Below are 16,077 nucleotides of genomic sequence, written 5' to 3'. Positions count from 1 at the left end.
TAGGTTACAAAACCATTGGATACTGTTGGAGTTTCTTACACGGGCTAGAATAGCAGAAAACGCATATGCGGTGGTCCAATTTTCAAAATTTTCTCCGGGGGGGGGGGGGGTGAGGCCTCCATACTCCGCGATGATTGATTGGTTGTTTGGAATTCGGATCAGTCAGGTGGGCTATATTGGACCAAATTGAAGTTGCTGTATTCACAGGCTGGAATAGCAGGAAAACCCGTTTGCGGCAGTTAAATTTTCTGCTATCAGTCCCGTCTTCGTGGACTGTAAACGATTGATCTTTTGATTGGAATTCGAGTCAGCCATCTTAATTAGGCTATAATAGACCACTTTGTTCAAGGACTGAAATAGCAGGAAAACGTGTTTGCAGCCGTCAAATATTCCAAAATTTTCTTGGGGGGGGGGGGGGCATGCAAGGTAATTATGACCTCTATAGGGTCCACAAGCCAAAAAACACGTTTTTGCGTACAATCAGGGGCCATAATTCATGAAGTTACGGTCCGATATGCGCGAATATCGCAAGGAACCGAGACCTTTGTGTTATAAACTTACATTTCAAGTTTCAACAAAATCGGATAAAAATTGTGACCTCTATAGGGTCCACAACCTTGATATACCATATTTTTACGCTATTTGAGAACGAACGGCGGCCATTTTGTCTGTCAGTTTTGGGCCGATTTTCACGAAATTCGAACTCAACCGTCCTTAGGGTGTAACGGTTATATATTAACACGGTTTTTTTAAATCTGATAAAAAATTATGACCTCTATAGGGTCCACAAGCCAAAAAACACGTTTTTGCGTACAATCAGGGGCCATAATTCATGAAGTTACGGTCCGATATGCGCGAATATCGCAAGGAACCGAGATCTTTGGGTTATAAACTTACGTATCAAATTGTGACCTCTACAGTGTTCACAATCGGGGGCCATAATCCATGAAGTTATGGTCCGATAGATGCCAATATCAAAAGGAACCGAGATCTTAGGGTGATAAACCTATATTTCAAGTTTCATTGAAATCGGATAAAAATTGTGACCTGTAGACTGTTCACAAACAATTGTGGACGGACGGACGGACGGAGGCGACGACAATACGTCCACATGAAAATGTGGGCGTATAAAAACTGTGTTCTGTTAATGTGCTTCCGATCGCTAAATGTCATTTAAAGATTAAGACGGGCCGTCTTTATTTCCGAAACGGCGTGCGATTCCGTATCCCCCAAATCATTATAGCTATTTATTCCCTCTGATATAATTAATGATTTGCTTGAACATCCTGGGATCAGGCAAATATCGATAGTCCTACCTACAGAGTTTGTATTATTTTACCGTCAAGGGTCTCTTAGGTTTGATCAAAGTTGTCAAATTTAATGCAAATTTTATTAGCCCAGGCTAGCCTCATTGGTCGATGTTTTCAAATTAGATGCTTACCCATACATATAAAATGAAGATATGTGTTTTTTTGCACCCATTTGATCTTCAAGGGTGAGTTGATTTGCAAACAAAATGTTAAAACATCAATAGTATTTGGTTAAGATATTTTCTAGTGATCTCCGGTGCCTTTTTAATGGCAATCAAGGATTACCCATTTCATTTTAATGAACGTATCTAAATTACGATCTAAGTGTAGTTCCAGTGTTTGTTTTATTTAAAACTGAGTTTTATCGCATTTTTAACACATAATTTATATTGTACATGCAAATTGTTTTTAATGCGCTTAATTATATCGTGCAGTATTTTCGTAATAACCGGATTCAGATTCAGCAATTCCGTCATCAATTCCTATAGTACTGTTACATGCCGGTGGTAGAGCTGAAGGCGGTGGTGTCATTTGGGAGACATCAGGTTCAAGATAATCATCTCCTAAATAAATAATTACAAGAGCTTTAATATAAATATAGATTAATAATACAGAATTATTGACAGCTAAGTACAACCACACGCACTAATATATAAATATAACGCTTATACCCACACACAGAAGCTATAGGCCCGGTCCCACTGCACTTACGGATGCAAAGATGCAAAGATGTAAAACGGGGGAAAAAACGTGCCCTCCTTTTGAAAACGCCATGCATCCGTTGTGTACTCATTGCATACGTGTTTCATACGCTCTATCCATCGAGCATCCGTTCACTTTGATTTCATCCGCGTAAAAAGTTTTGAGCTGCACAAAACTTTTATAACGGATGTACTTTCTGTCGTGTACGATGTAAATGCGCGACATATACGAGCACCAAACGTTCCATGTCCGTTATCATCCGTTAAACGTCCACTGTATCCTCTCTGCATCCTCTGGGCATCCTCGCAACTCACATCCGCTCCAGCTGAAAACGGAAAGAGGGAGGAAAGATAAGGTACATGGAACGTCTATACATCGTTAGTAGCACGGAAATAGAAAGGATGTAAGCGTATGCATCTCGTATATAAAGTTTTCAAAACGGACAAAGCGTTTGTATCTGGGATGTATCTGGTATATTGAAGGATGTCTGGGGTTTGCCTAACCCCTTCGGAGCTGTCATCCACTTCAATCCGCTTTCATCCGCTAGGCTTCCGATGAACATCCATTTAACATCCCCGCTACATACTTCCCACGTTCGTTCTTTTCCGTTCTGTTTTCGCAAATTTTCCTCAATTTTGTCCATTTCTTTAGCGGATGAAAACGGATGGAGCCACCCCGAAAGTTGGCTCGCCCGCTGTGTCCTTTTTGCATACGTTTTGTGTCCATCGGCCACTGGGGCCGGGCCTTAAGTCTCAGCTCCAAATTAAATAAGATCTGGCACCCTTCAAGAAATCTAATCTATATGCATGGCGTTTCTAAGCTTTTCTGGACACATATAGCCTATCATTGGAATGAAAGTCCTAGAATTGCTAGAATGCTGATAATCAATAGGGTTCATCCTTTCCTGTTCCAATGCTTCCTACCAAATTTGAAAACCAATAGGGTTAATCTCCTCACAGTCCTAATCTGTAAAAGAAATCCGAAATGAAACGAAAGACGATATGTTGCCCCTTGCCAGACCCCCGTCGTGCATCACTGACATGGGGGAACCGCGCCGGAAAATCCCGATGAACTTTCTCGGCCAAGGTAAGAATCAAACACGGGACCCGTAAGAGAAATCCGTTAAAAACTGTTCTAACATGTTAAGAAGGCTTCAGAAAAATGGGGACAGGGGTGTTAACCGGGACTGAAGGACGCGGAGCGCTGAATGTCGATAATGTTCTTTCTTTCATGGCCCCAATCCTTCAAACAAAATTCGAAAGCAATCCCTTCAAGCCGTAGCCTCTATCGCGTTAACAAGGTGTTTGGAGAAGAGGATAACTCCGGAATTGAAGGTCATCGAACGCTGAATATCGACAGAGTTCATCCTATTTGAAAGAAAACCGTACAAAGTATAGCCATTATTTACGGACGGAGCGACGGACATGTTGGTGTATAAAATGGGGGAAAACATGTATATTGCATATTTTTCTTGCACTTACCCTCGTTTCTTTTTTTGTGAATAATACAGGCGATGACAATGATGATAATTTCTAACAGCAGAGTTCCACCTGCGCCTATACCAACACCTACATATCCACCAAATGGTGCACTCTGGTCCTGATCGTCTGACTCAATATTAACAGTAAATACAACTTGAAGTTTCTTCACATCTTCGTAAGATAACTCAACGCTATACTGACCGGCATCTTGAGGTTGTATGGAGTATATTATCAACTGTTTTGAATGGTGGTGAGATGCGTTTGATTGTTTTATACGGTAATTCTCCAACGTGATTAGTAGGCCATCTTTAGTCTGTCTATACCACATTACAGAAGATGGCGTTTTATCTCCCGAATACGGAACTGATAAGACTACATCACTACCCAGTCTGGCATTCACTGTCGTCACTATTTCAGCATTTAAAATTCGAACGTCACCTATATAAATAATTTCATATTTGAAAGTACGACAGTTTGACTTTAGTTGGCATTTCAAGACAATGTTGTCATGCTTATCAATTCAAGGTTATGGACATAGGTAACTATTGCTCGAAAACTAAATATATATAGCTAGCTCTATTTTCTACACCGGTCTCTTGGGTTCAGAATTGGACATGGATTCCTAACCATTTCATGGCCTTTAGCATTTTTTCAGCATTCCAATGATTCTAAACCATTAAGTCAACAAATATTGCCATACAAAATTGGGGAAAAAAAGATTGCTATACATGATTAGGATTTACAAACCAGATTACTGCGGTAGAAAAATATACCGAGTGGTGTCAATGCAAAAACATAATGTTATCTCAGAATTGTGGTATCAATTATCCTACCTGAACAATTATTAGCAATGACTTTTCTACGGGTTTAACAGTGATTCTATCGTTGACTCTAAGGCAAACAACATTAATGACAGTGATTTATAATAAATATTTAGTTTCGTCTTTTACTTACATTTTACACTGATATTTTCGAAGTTTCTTGTGACAGGATAACTCTTACCATTATCAGCCATACAAGTAAATGTATCTATATTATCATTACATTCTGTGGTTAGTTCAAATGATGATTCAACAGAATTCTGGGTGTTGTTGATCGTGTATAAGACTCCACGACGTTCACTAGAAATGGTGACAGTATAAGGTACAGAACTGTTCACCTCGCAGGTCAATTTGATCTTTTTATCAACTGTCGCGTTTGAATTAATTAGTACATTTGTGATATCAGGTCTTACTGCAAAGAAATATATTATTGTCATAATTATTACAGCCGCTTTGTCAAATATTCATAAAACTCACATGGCCTGTTAAAAAATAACCCGTCGTCGTAATTCTTTTATGGGATCTGGACGAATCCATAAGTTTTGGAAGCTATATTTGGAGAGAAAGAAGGGGTCGATAAAATGTGTGAAGCCGGTCTGTCGGTCAGCTATTTGGTCACTTGATGTCCGGATCCATAGCCTAAGCCCTGGCATTTCATTGCTCAACAGCCTAGAAGGCGGTGCGATCGGGTGACAATGGAAGCTAGAAGGTTTTACAAAATTAAACATACATTATGCAAGAGCTAAATCTACCTATTGCGGATCTTTCGTTAGGCCTGAAATATTATCTTAATTATTAATTCGACATTAATTAACTTCTCCAGGCCATAATCAACTCTCGATGCCATCGCTAGCCTGTGATATTTAGCGGATTGGAAAAAATTTTGAAAAAAATAATTAAACGTAAAAAAATAATTAATCGAGAATTCGTTTTTGTATCCTACCGACTTTAATAATGACGAAGGCTATCCTAAAATTCAAAAGCTATTATCTCGGTTCAGAGTGGAGCCATTTGACTGAAATTTTTAGCACATTCTATTTACGTTATCTATTTTTTAACTATTATAGCGAGAACTGTCAACTCTTTATCTAAGTGATGGATAATGGCCGAAGACTGTCCATTATGTAAATAGAAAGAACAACTGAGGGGCGTCTGAGGTTATTATCAAACTTAAAACATAGCACCATAGAGATACAAATAATGGATAGTTTTCTAAAACAACAAGCCATAAAATAATGGATATATTCTTAAAACAACATGCACATGCTCATGAATGCATGTGACAAAACACTCCAGTCATATACAAAGCAAGAATACACAGACAGTCCAAAATATTCTACATGGAGACGACATGTTTACAACGCAGTCGAAAACAAATAAATATTAATAATGAGAATATATTATGTGATAAGCATTTGGATATTGATTACATTGGTAATGTACTCGATATGGAAGATAATAGCCGTAATTGTGATGTTCTTGATGTGGGGGATAATAGCCGCCAAAGTATTGATTGAAAGGCTGCTCACGAGAATGATTTAGATATTGATAATTTTCTTAATACTGGGGTTAATATAGCCGTAAAAATTGTGATGTTCTTGATGTGGGGGATAATAGCCACCAAAGTTGTGATGGAAAGGCTACTCACGAGAATGATTTAGATGTTGATAATTTTCTTAATACTGTGGTTAATATGGAGGGTACTAGCCGGCCCAATTTTGATTTAAATTTTATATATACTCTGATATAAGTGACAGGACGTAGGATCAAAGGAACAACCCAATTCACGAAATTCAAACTCAACTGTAATTATGGTGTAACGGTGATATATTTGAACGTTTTTTATAATCGGATAAAAATTGTGACCTGCATAGGTTCCACTTGCTCAAAGCACGTTTTTTTTCTGTTCAATCCGGGGCCATAATCTAGGAAGTTACGGTCCGATGCGCCAATATCGCAAGGAATCCATATCTTTGGGTTATAAACACACATGTTCAGTTTCACCAAAATGGGCTAATAATTGTGACCTCTAGTGTGTACAGTCAGGGGCCGTAATCCACGAAGTTACGGTCCCATACAAGCCAATATCGAAAGGAACCGAGATCTTTGGGATATATACCTATATTTCAAGTTATGACCTGTAGAGTATCCACAAAGAAGATGTGAAAATGTGGGCGTATAAAAACGTATCATCGATCTAGTGCCGAACGAACTATTAAACGAATAAGTGACATATAACGGACGGATTTAAGTGGAATTCTTTATGTAGACAAACACGTGAAATCAACATTCTGTCATGTGACATTTCGGTAACTATGAGGTTTTAAAGTAATTTCATGTTCTGTAACTTAATTTGTTCAGAGAATAAATTATCCCAAAATACATGTTCATTTTTCAGATACGTGTCTATTATTGGTATTTTCTTAAACAATCGTCTATCATTTATAAAACTGTCCATTATTTTCAATCAATAATGGACAGTTTTATAAATAATAGACGATTGTTTAAGAAAATCGTACATTCTCTTATATAATGGTTAAGAACATCAAAGGTTGACGTCATATCTATGTTTTAATCTCCCATAATGCCCCTTTAATATGTCAATGGCTGCGAAAGAACAAGCTATTCAGCTTCAAATAGTTTAATTCTATTAATGCTTGAAAATACCTCAATAGAATTTAAGAACTTTTACAAATTTTAAAATTGAAGGTTTAGTTTTCTATTCCGTCTGACAAGAACCCTAGCGCAGACTCGACTAACTTTCTGAATTATGTGAACTAACTCCTCAAATGTATAGAGCCCATCGGTCCTTCTGAAATCATATTTTGGACTTGGATTTCAGAAACCGAAGTCTGAAATTCAGAACATAAAATGTTTGGTTTGTACGGGTACGACTATTAGTCATATAAACTGTCGGATAAAGATAATATTTTAACCTTTTACCTGTATTAGTGAAATTATAAAAATCAAATTGTTTGTCATGGTAGCAACTCCATACTGTTCCTTTCTCTTTCCATTCATTGATATTATCACTCGTGACAATTAAAGATGACGTTCTTGTAAGAGAATCGATATTAAATTCCTTTAATGTTTCATCTTTAACGACACATTGTCCGGCCATGTAAGGTGGTTCACATTCGAACTTGATAACTCCATCCTTTTTCCACATAACAGTTTTAGTCAGTTCATTATGCTTACATTTCAGCTGGAATGGTGGCTTGTAGCTAACTGACAGCTGAGTGGCATCTGAAAGAGTAAGAAAATAAAGAGTCCAAAGTATAAAGATATACAAAAAAGTCACAGTTACGAAATCTTTTTTTTTTAATTGTTGACTAGACGAAGGAAAGGAATAAGTTTAATAATCATGTCGACGACATATCGTTCATTTATTTACCATGATCGCGTTGGTAATACCAGGGAAGGGCATATAGACTTGTGCTACTGGTTCTTTGTGTGTGCACCACTGTGTGGACCAGTAACATTGAAAGAGTCTTCGTGGTCCACGATGCATGGTATTCGAAACTGCGATATTTTACCACAAATATTACAATCTAATATAATAATACGAATAAAATTTTTATGTGAAAGTATATAATCGTCACCAGGTTAGATTATATAAAAGACCAAACAGCCCTTTTTATCTTAATTCTTATTTCTTTATTTGTTGTCGTATTTCGACTTTTGTATCTTAAAATTAATTTTTGTGTCTTACAATCATACATTTGTCATATCAGATTTGTAAATTGTATACATCTTTGCCTAATTTAATTGTATTGAATTTGCATAGACAGATTATTTCGCTGAAGAAATAAAATGTGTCTCCTAAGCTGCGACAAATCAAACTTTCCAACAACAGGATATATCATAATTTCTATTTCAGCTATATACTGCTCCAATTACCACTTCAAACTACACTTCAAATTATAACACCCCTCAAACGACACTGAACCTAATCTAACGATACATCTGAAAGTTGACACCCATTCTGTATCAAATACCATTTTAACCAAACCCAGCCTTTAATACGCTTTAACAACATGTCTTTTCTATACACGACAAATAAAAAAAATTCATGGAAATCCAATAAGAAGACAGATTAAAACAAGAACACCCAAAGCTAAAAGTTACTATCACTTATGCATTAACATGTAAACGCATACATTCAATGCCAGAAACTAGGTCACCATGTGGCTTGGTCGGCCTTAAAGGAAATTACATCATAATCATGTAGGCCTACCGTCAAGTGACACTTGTCAAGTCAATTGGTATGCGGGGGGGGGGGGCAGAATTCTTTTAAACCTAACACTGGACCTAGCCCTAAAGCTTACCCTAACCCTAATCTACAATCTCGCCAACAATCACGTGCCCTAGCCTTATTTACATATCAGCGACCTTGACGAAAATTGATTTGGCCTTAAGAAATAGATCTTGCTCTTTATGCTCGGTTCCCATTATCACGATTCGTGCTGCGATTGAAATCGTGCTGCGATGAAATCGTGGTTTTAATCGTGAAGTTATCGTGGTGATCCTATCAGGTATCATACAGTATATTGAGGTCAGTCGTGTTGATCGTATCGAAACGTTTCCGAACGTATCTGGACGTACCAGATCGTGGACCCAATAGGGACAATCCTATCGTAACGCATTGTACGACAGTTGAAACCTTGCATAATAGGCACCTTTTTGTAGTTCGAAAGTATAAATTATGAAATCTGCAGAACAATTTGATCTAGAATAGATACAAATTACACGGCCCATATAAAAAGTTTGAATTTGGTGGACAGTAGCCATCGAATCCAGTTCAACAAGTGACCGAAATTTATTTGATAAAGAAACTAATTTCTGATCATGTATGTAATTAGCTTAAAACGAACCCTTAATTCGTTTTTCATATGATTTTAAAAAATAAATATTATATTGCATATTATATGTATACATACCCAGAAAATTGTAGATTACTGATATACATAATAAATATTATATTGCATATTATAGTATACATACCTAGAAAATTGTAGATTAATGTTATACATAATAAATATTATATTGCATATTATAGTATACATACCCAGAAAATTGTAGATCAATGCTATACATAATAGAAACAAATACAAATTCTCCATTTCGTGTGTTTCATACGGTATAGTTACTACTTTCTCTGGTTACAAGCAGCCTATATTCACTTTCTAATGCATTAAAATATTATCTAAAATACCTGTACATACAAACGATAGTCATCTTCCTTGTTGCCGTCTCTTTGTATTTGATTGTTATTCCATGAAAAGATTAGCCGCCTTGGTCTAATATTTGTTATTCAATTTCTCTATATAAAAGTAAATAAGTGAAGTTGGATGGTTACAGACTCGCAACAACAGTTAATTCCCCAAAACATAAATAGAATAATTGCAGTTTCTATTTATAAGTTATTTTTGGTTTTGGAAATAATAATACCCTCTTCACACATTATTACACAATCTAAATTACTGGACTGATTAATAATGTAACGTCAGAATATGTTTACATTACTAAAACATTGCCGATATTGTCTTGTTAAATGCTTCTTAATCAAAATGCAAACAAGTCTCGCCAAATTTAACTTAAAACGTAAAACAAGGGTATCATGTGTCTCGTCAAATATTATCTCTTATACCCCGTTCAGACGCTTATTTTTAAACCAGTTCAAAATCGCCGGGGTTTTTAAGACAGCGTCGTGTTGCGTTCACACGTACTATAAGTCAAACCAGTTTAACTATTCTGACCTCTTCGGTCGGAGGTTAGAGTTAACTACGCATGCGTACATACCATTTCCTGGTAGAATATGTAAACATCGCTGTATTTGATGCGAGAAAATGAAATGAAATACCAAGCGCTCTCTTACAAGAAATTAAAAAATTATCAAGGTTTTATCAACAAAGACTGACATACTTTAAGCTCACCGATAATTGATTGCTTGTCGGTTAACACCCACTGATTGAAGGCCGAATTATCCAATGTTAATTCAACGGAAATCATGAAACTGGGGTCCCCAAATTGGTCTAATAATTTGGAATATTCAGAGTCCACTGTACAAGCCTACACTATAAAGTAAGGCTGTGCAAAAATATCGATATAATCGATAATCGGTAGAAGTTATTTAGCGATACGATAATCGATATTGAAATTCAAATATCGATTATCGGTATATTTACCTTCTGACGGCAAGTTACGGTCACTTTCACATGACTGAACTTGCCGTAGTCTGGCATGCAGACGAATGAACGAATACACAACGTCAACACAACAATTTCCCCCCTCTGCGCTTACAAACTGGCACATTTTAAATATATATTATTGTAAAAAAAACTAAACTTTAAGATTAAATACATTATTTTAATATTTTCGTTGTTTTTGTTGTTATTACTAGTTGAAACTAAAATAGGTCACGCACTTTGTGAACAATAACGATCGCACGTGATATAGTAAAATTAGAATTATCTCCCTTCTTTGCTCTTGATTGATTTGTAGAGAAATTGTCTGCTTTCACGATAAAACTAATTGTATTATTAATGATCAACTCAGCTTTTATTACTAAATCATGTCAGATACAGCCCATACAAAACACGTTTTTGACTTCCCGGGAAAATATCTATATCTCTCGTAATTTCTTGGAAGAATTCTACTTTGGTTTTCGTCAAAATTAACCAATCATAAAAATTCTACTTTGAAAGCCGGTAATTATTTTTTTATTGTCCAATCAATAGACGTCTTCTATTATATTTTATTCTATTATTAGTAACACTGTGTGATCGCCAGTAACTTGCAAAGAGAAACCATGTATTGTCTTTGTATTTATCGGAGATATTGGAATAAATAAAAGGTTCAAATGAATCAAGAACAAAACTTAGAATAATACTCAAGTTAATCCTACATTTAGCAACTAATTATTTTACATTAATTGATTTTTTTACGTACATCGGCACAGTATTAGACAAGGATAATAACACTACTGTAACTCGATCAACACAAATAACAGGTCGGTAAAGTTCGGTTTTTCCGGAAGAATGATAATCGATTATTATCGATAATCGCTGACAAATTCTTGCCGATAATCGATATTGAAATTTCATATCGATTCCCAGCCTTACTATAAAGTTATTGATCAATTTTTAATTTATGTCTTTCAATTAATGTATAAAATAAAAGAGAATTTACCATTTTTGAAAACATACCAGACTGTTTTGTTGTTATTAGGGGCTTAACAATTGACTTACAATGAAGAAAACACCCATCACATACCGTTTCGCATTATTTGATAAAGATAAGAAGCCAACTTTTCCCAGTTCAATTGCTAAATGCCATTGAAACAATTAATCTCATACTGGTAATTTAAATTCATAAAAACTGAAATCACATAAAACGTGTTAAACTACAGTTCACTTTCACAACCAAGTACATACATCAGCTTCATGACACATTTGAAAATGATATGGATATTAATAATTAAAACATGGAAATAAATTTATTAAAACTTGAGCCATGGTAAAATGGAATGACAAATAAAATTCATGTATTTGTAGAAACAAAAATAAACTGTTATCAATGACAATAAATGCACTACATGTCAGATATTTTGGCACAAAATGTTACATCTTGAAAATACTATGATTAAGCTTCATAATACATTTGTTAATGATATGGATATTTATAATTAAAACATGGAAATAAATTTATTAAAACTTGAGCCATGGCACAATGGAATGATAAATAAAACTATGTATTTCTACAAACAAAAATAAACTGTTATCAATGAAAATAAACGCTCTACATTGCAGAACTTTTGGTACAAAATGATAGGTCTTGAAAATAATATGGTTTTATAAATTTGTATATGTGTGTCCATTAGCTCCTTGTAAAAATTGTGGCTGCGGAACATGTCCATTTTGTTGTTGAGAAAATTGATGCTGCTGAAATCCCTGATTGGCAAACAAACTCCATAATGTTAATTCATGTTGACTATCTCTTTCCCTATCCTCACGTCGTTGTTCCTCAGCTCTAAGTCGATCCTCCCGTCTCTGCTCTTCTCTACGTCTCTCTGAATCGGCCTCCATTCTCATTCTTTTTTCTTCGAATTCAAAATATGATCTTTCTTGTTCTCTTTGATAATTTATAAAGCTTGTTGTTGCCTCATTCAGAACACGTTGGATTATATCCTCTCTGTTTCTTTTTTTCTTTTCTGGCCCTGTAAGTAAATAAAATAACTCTTTAATGTTTAAATAAATGAACAATGATTGACAATTCGGGCCTCGAAATATCCCTTCAGTAACTAACCTGTCACTCTTAATTATCCAAAAAAACCCACAATATTTACCATGGTGCCGTTACACATGTACTTCTGTGTAGATACTTCAAAATGCTATAGATGAAAACTTGTGTGGATGGTGTGTTAAAGTTCTTATACAATAATTGGGCGTGGTTCTGTCCCTGGGGGTCAGGCATGTACCAAAAAAAACCATATTGGAAAGGAATAATAAAATATATGTGACATAATATGTGAGTAGGCCTATTGTGGTCTGGAGTCAATTTCCTGAACATTAGTAAATTTAGTCCACCTACTTACTACCTGTCAGACCTGTCACTGACACATAGTCAGAGAACACTTCAAGTCCTGCATTTTATTTCCATATAGGTATACACCTTATTAAGTCACTCTTCTGTTTTGTTTTCCCTATTCCTGGCTACACTATTTTGAATCCGATCTTATTATGTATTAAAATCATAAACAAAATTCTCTGGAGAAAGTTCATCCAGATTTTCCAGCGTGGTTTCCCCTTGTCAGTGATGCTGGACGGAGGGCCTGACAAGGACAGCTGTCTAGTTGTTCGGATGGGACAAAAAACCGAGGTCGCGTGTACACATTGGAGTGCATGTAAAAGATCTCTTGGCAGTTGGAATTCGATATAAGAGTAGGCCATAGCGCCGCTGCCCGGGCAAAATTTCCCTCATAGCACACTGTATGGCGTATGACCGTCTTCATTAGCACAGTTTAGGAGCAGAACAGTAGGACGTTAAACCCCATTTCATTTCATTTCCAATGGCTATTATCCAAAAAATTTTGATTTAATTTGTTTTGTATGTATAGGCCTATGTGAGTTCGATCCCATGTTAGTAAGCTGCTTATATTGCCTGCAAACTACCGCATCGATTTAGTCTTGCTCCTGACAATAACATGTACGCTTACCTGAATTAATACTTGTCTCCAGAATATGTGTTGGACGGGTAGCGGGTCTGGTTCCCAATATTTTATCCATTGCATCATAAAACTTTCCAGTTTTCTTACCACTCCTACTTTTATTGTTGTGGTCCTTTATTTTTTTATAAGAATGCTTCATGTTTTTTTATACGATTCTTGCAGGCGTCTGCAGATTTTTTGTACCCATTTTCCTGATAGAAAATATAAAATACATGTATTACTAGAATATGAGAAAACCGGGATTTATGAAAAATGCTTACGCTATTATAAATAGTATATTTTTATTAGGTGTGATGAATCAAAAATTTATAGATTCAGGAAAGAAATGTTGCATTTGTAGCCAATGTAGGCCTTACTCATGTGACGGCATTATATTCTCTAAAGGTACATACAAAATACATATAGGTATAAATTAAAAATACAATTTTGTTAGAAATAAAGACTGGCTCGTCTGAACTGATCAGGTCAGAAATAAGTCAACCCGCGAAACCGAAAAGAAATAACTAACCTCAAGTCTATTGGCAATAGACTGTCACACCTTTTTGTTTCGGACGGTGCCATCCAGCTGTCCTTGAATGGCGTCCTCTCCCCACACACAAATGAGGAAATGTGTTTCTTCGTCGCCCCAGTTCACCCCTCTATTATTAGTATGGTCGTTTTCAATAATACTGGCATCGGCACTGCATGAAGCCGCCATTTTCCCAGGAATGTAGCGTATTGCGCATGTCCAAAGAAAGCTGGAGCTGGGGTTTTTAAGCCAACCCGTTCAGACGGCTATGAACCGGTTTAAAATAAAAAGCCTTCTCGAAGACAGGTCGCGAGCTGGGGTTTTTAAACTGGTTTATTTGCCCCACATGTGCGTTCAGACGCTTAAGTTAAACTGGTTTAACGATCCCCGGGGTTTTTAAACCAGTTCAACTTAAGCGTCTGAACGGGGTATTAATCAAAACGTAACACAAAGGAGAAAAGGTCTTGTCAAATTATCTTAATGGAAACGTAAAACAAGATGTGACTCGTCAAATGTAACTTAATCAAAACGTAAAAAAGTGAATTGGTTTCGACAAATTATCTTAATCAAAGCGTAAAACAAGGATGAAATTTATCTTAATCGAAAAGTAAAACAAGCGTATATATGGGTATATCTTAACCAGAACGTAAACATCAAAATGTAAACAGTTCCAGTAAACAATTTGATATAATGCACAAGTATTAAAATATCATAAAATATCAACTAATGACGAAAATAGGTTAATTACATTCGTTCTGATATTATTTGATATTTAGTGTATTAGGCGGGGTGGGATAGGATATTAGGCGGGTGGGATACAGGGCCCTGTTTCTCGAAATCTTAACTAAAGATAAAATCCAAATTCTAGTAGATATACATGTACTTCAATTTTGATTGGCTAAGCACTAAAATCTATCTAATATTATCCAATCAAATTACTAAAATTTGGATTTTATCTTAGTTAAAATTTCGTGAAACAGGCCCCTGGTTTATAACAAGGGCGTGGTGACCCATGATATTGCATGAGGAACACTATCCTGTCCGGGCCAATAAAAAACAATATTATGTGTGGGGGGTGGGGGATGTGTGTGTTTGGGGGGGGGGGGGGGTCCTCCCAGTGTCGCCGGGTAACATTGGGCTGTTTGAAACATGCTAGAGTCGATTGTAGCATCTCTAACCCACGGTATATGTTTGACACTGGTTAAGCATTATGATTATGATTATAAGGTTGGAGACAGCATAGAAACCGCGTGATATTTTGCCATTTGCGAAGGGGCACGAAAACTCCTAACCATGACGCAAAGCTCGCCATTGCGTCCCTCTCACATAGCCCCTGGTCTATAAGCACTTATTACCGGATATTAGGCGGGGCGAGATAATTTCTGTATAAGCACTTATTACCGGATTAGGCGAGTTGGGACAGGGGTTTATAAGCACTTATAAGTGGATACTAGTCAACTATAAATGTTAAAGTAATACTGTGTGTGAGAGAGAGGGCAAGAGAGAGAGAGAGAGAGAGATGGGGCTTAACGCCCACTCGACACAAACTAGGTCATTTCGGGACTAACACATGGTTCAATTTTATTTCAATAATTCACTTGCGCCTAGTTGTCTTTAGCAGTGGGAGGAAATGTTAATCTACGTCCTTCCTACAGGTTGTTTGGGCTGAAAGTCGATTTTCTGCAGTAACAATCCAACACCGACAAACCATCTATTGAGATCAAAAGGGCAAGCTTTTAAATAAATCCCGCCGTGTAACCAGAAGGCGATAAGAAATTCTACGGTATGGTGTTTTCTAGTGTTTTGCCTAACAACTCAGACTGTCGACTACCAATAATCCTTGGTGTGCGTACGCCTATACATTGTAGGGCCTATTTACGTGTTTTTTGATGTTACCCCGTCCAGTACCATGTTACATATTTTTCATCTAGGGAGGATGGGGTATATCGTCCACCCGAGAGTAGACAGGCGACTCTTCTTCTTGTGAGGATATAACCAGCAACTTACATAGATAATAGGGCTCATT

At 36.4% G+C, this 16,077-nt stretch overlaps 1 protein-coding gene across 2 annotated transcripts in view; it reads right to left on the bottom strand.

Annotated features, from left to right (window-relative positions):
* Positions 1 to 1,681: 1,681 nt before the first annotated feature.
* Positions 1,682 to 16,077, bottom strand: part of LOC126825071 (uncharacterized) — a 40,151-nt gene continuing 25,755 nt past the window's right edge. Inside the window, exons 1-5 of one of the 2 annotated variants that reach the window (XM_050554515.2) lie at positions 9,383 to 9,525; positions 7,258 to 7,560; positions 4,448 to 4,726; positions 3,494 to 3,931; positions 1,682 to 1,873 (exon numbers count right to left, since the gene is read on the bottom strand). In XM_050554515.2, coding sequence (XP_050410472.2) covers positions 1,728 to 1,873; positions 3,494 to 3,931; positions 4,448 to 4,726; positions 7,258 to 7,560; positions 9,383 to 9,437 — 1,221 coding nt within the window. In that variant the 5' untranslated portion in view covers positions 9,438 to 9,525 and the 3' untranslated portion in view covers positions 1,682 to 1,727. Of the gene's footprint in view, positions 1,874 to 3,493; positions 3,932 to 4,447; positions 4,727 to 7,257; positions 7,561 to 9,382; positions 9,526 to 16,077 lie in introns of those variants that run through there. The other variant, XM_050554516.2, reaches the window with a different exon arrangement.

This window comes from Patella vulgata, chromosome 6, assembly GCF_932274485.2.
Source record: "Patella vulgata chromosome 6, xgPatVulg1.2, whole genome shotgun sequence".
Taxonomy (NCBI): domain Eukaryota; kingdom Metazoa; phylum Mollusca; class Gastropoda; family Patellidae; genus Patella; species Patella vulgata.
This window is presented reverse-complemented; position numbering and strand designations above follow the sequence as displayed.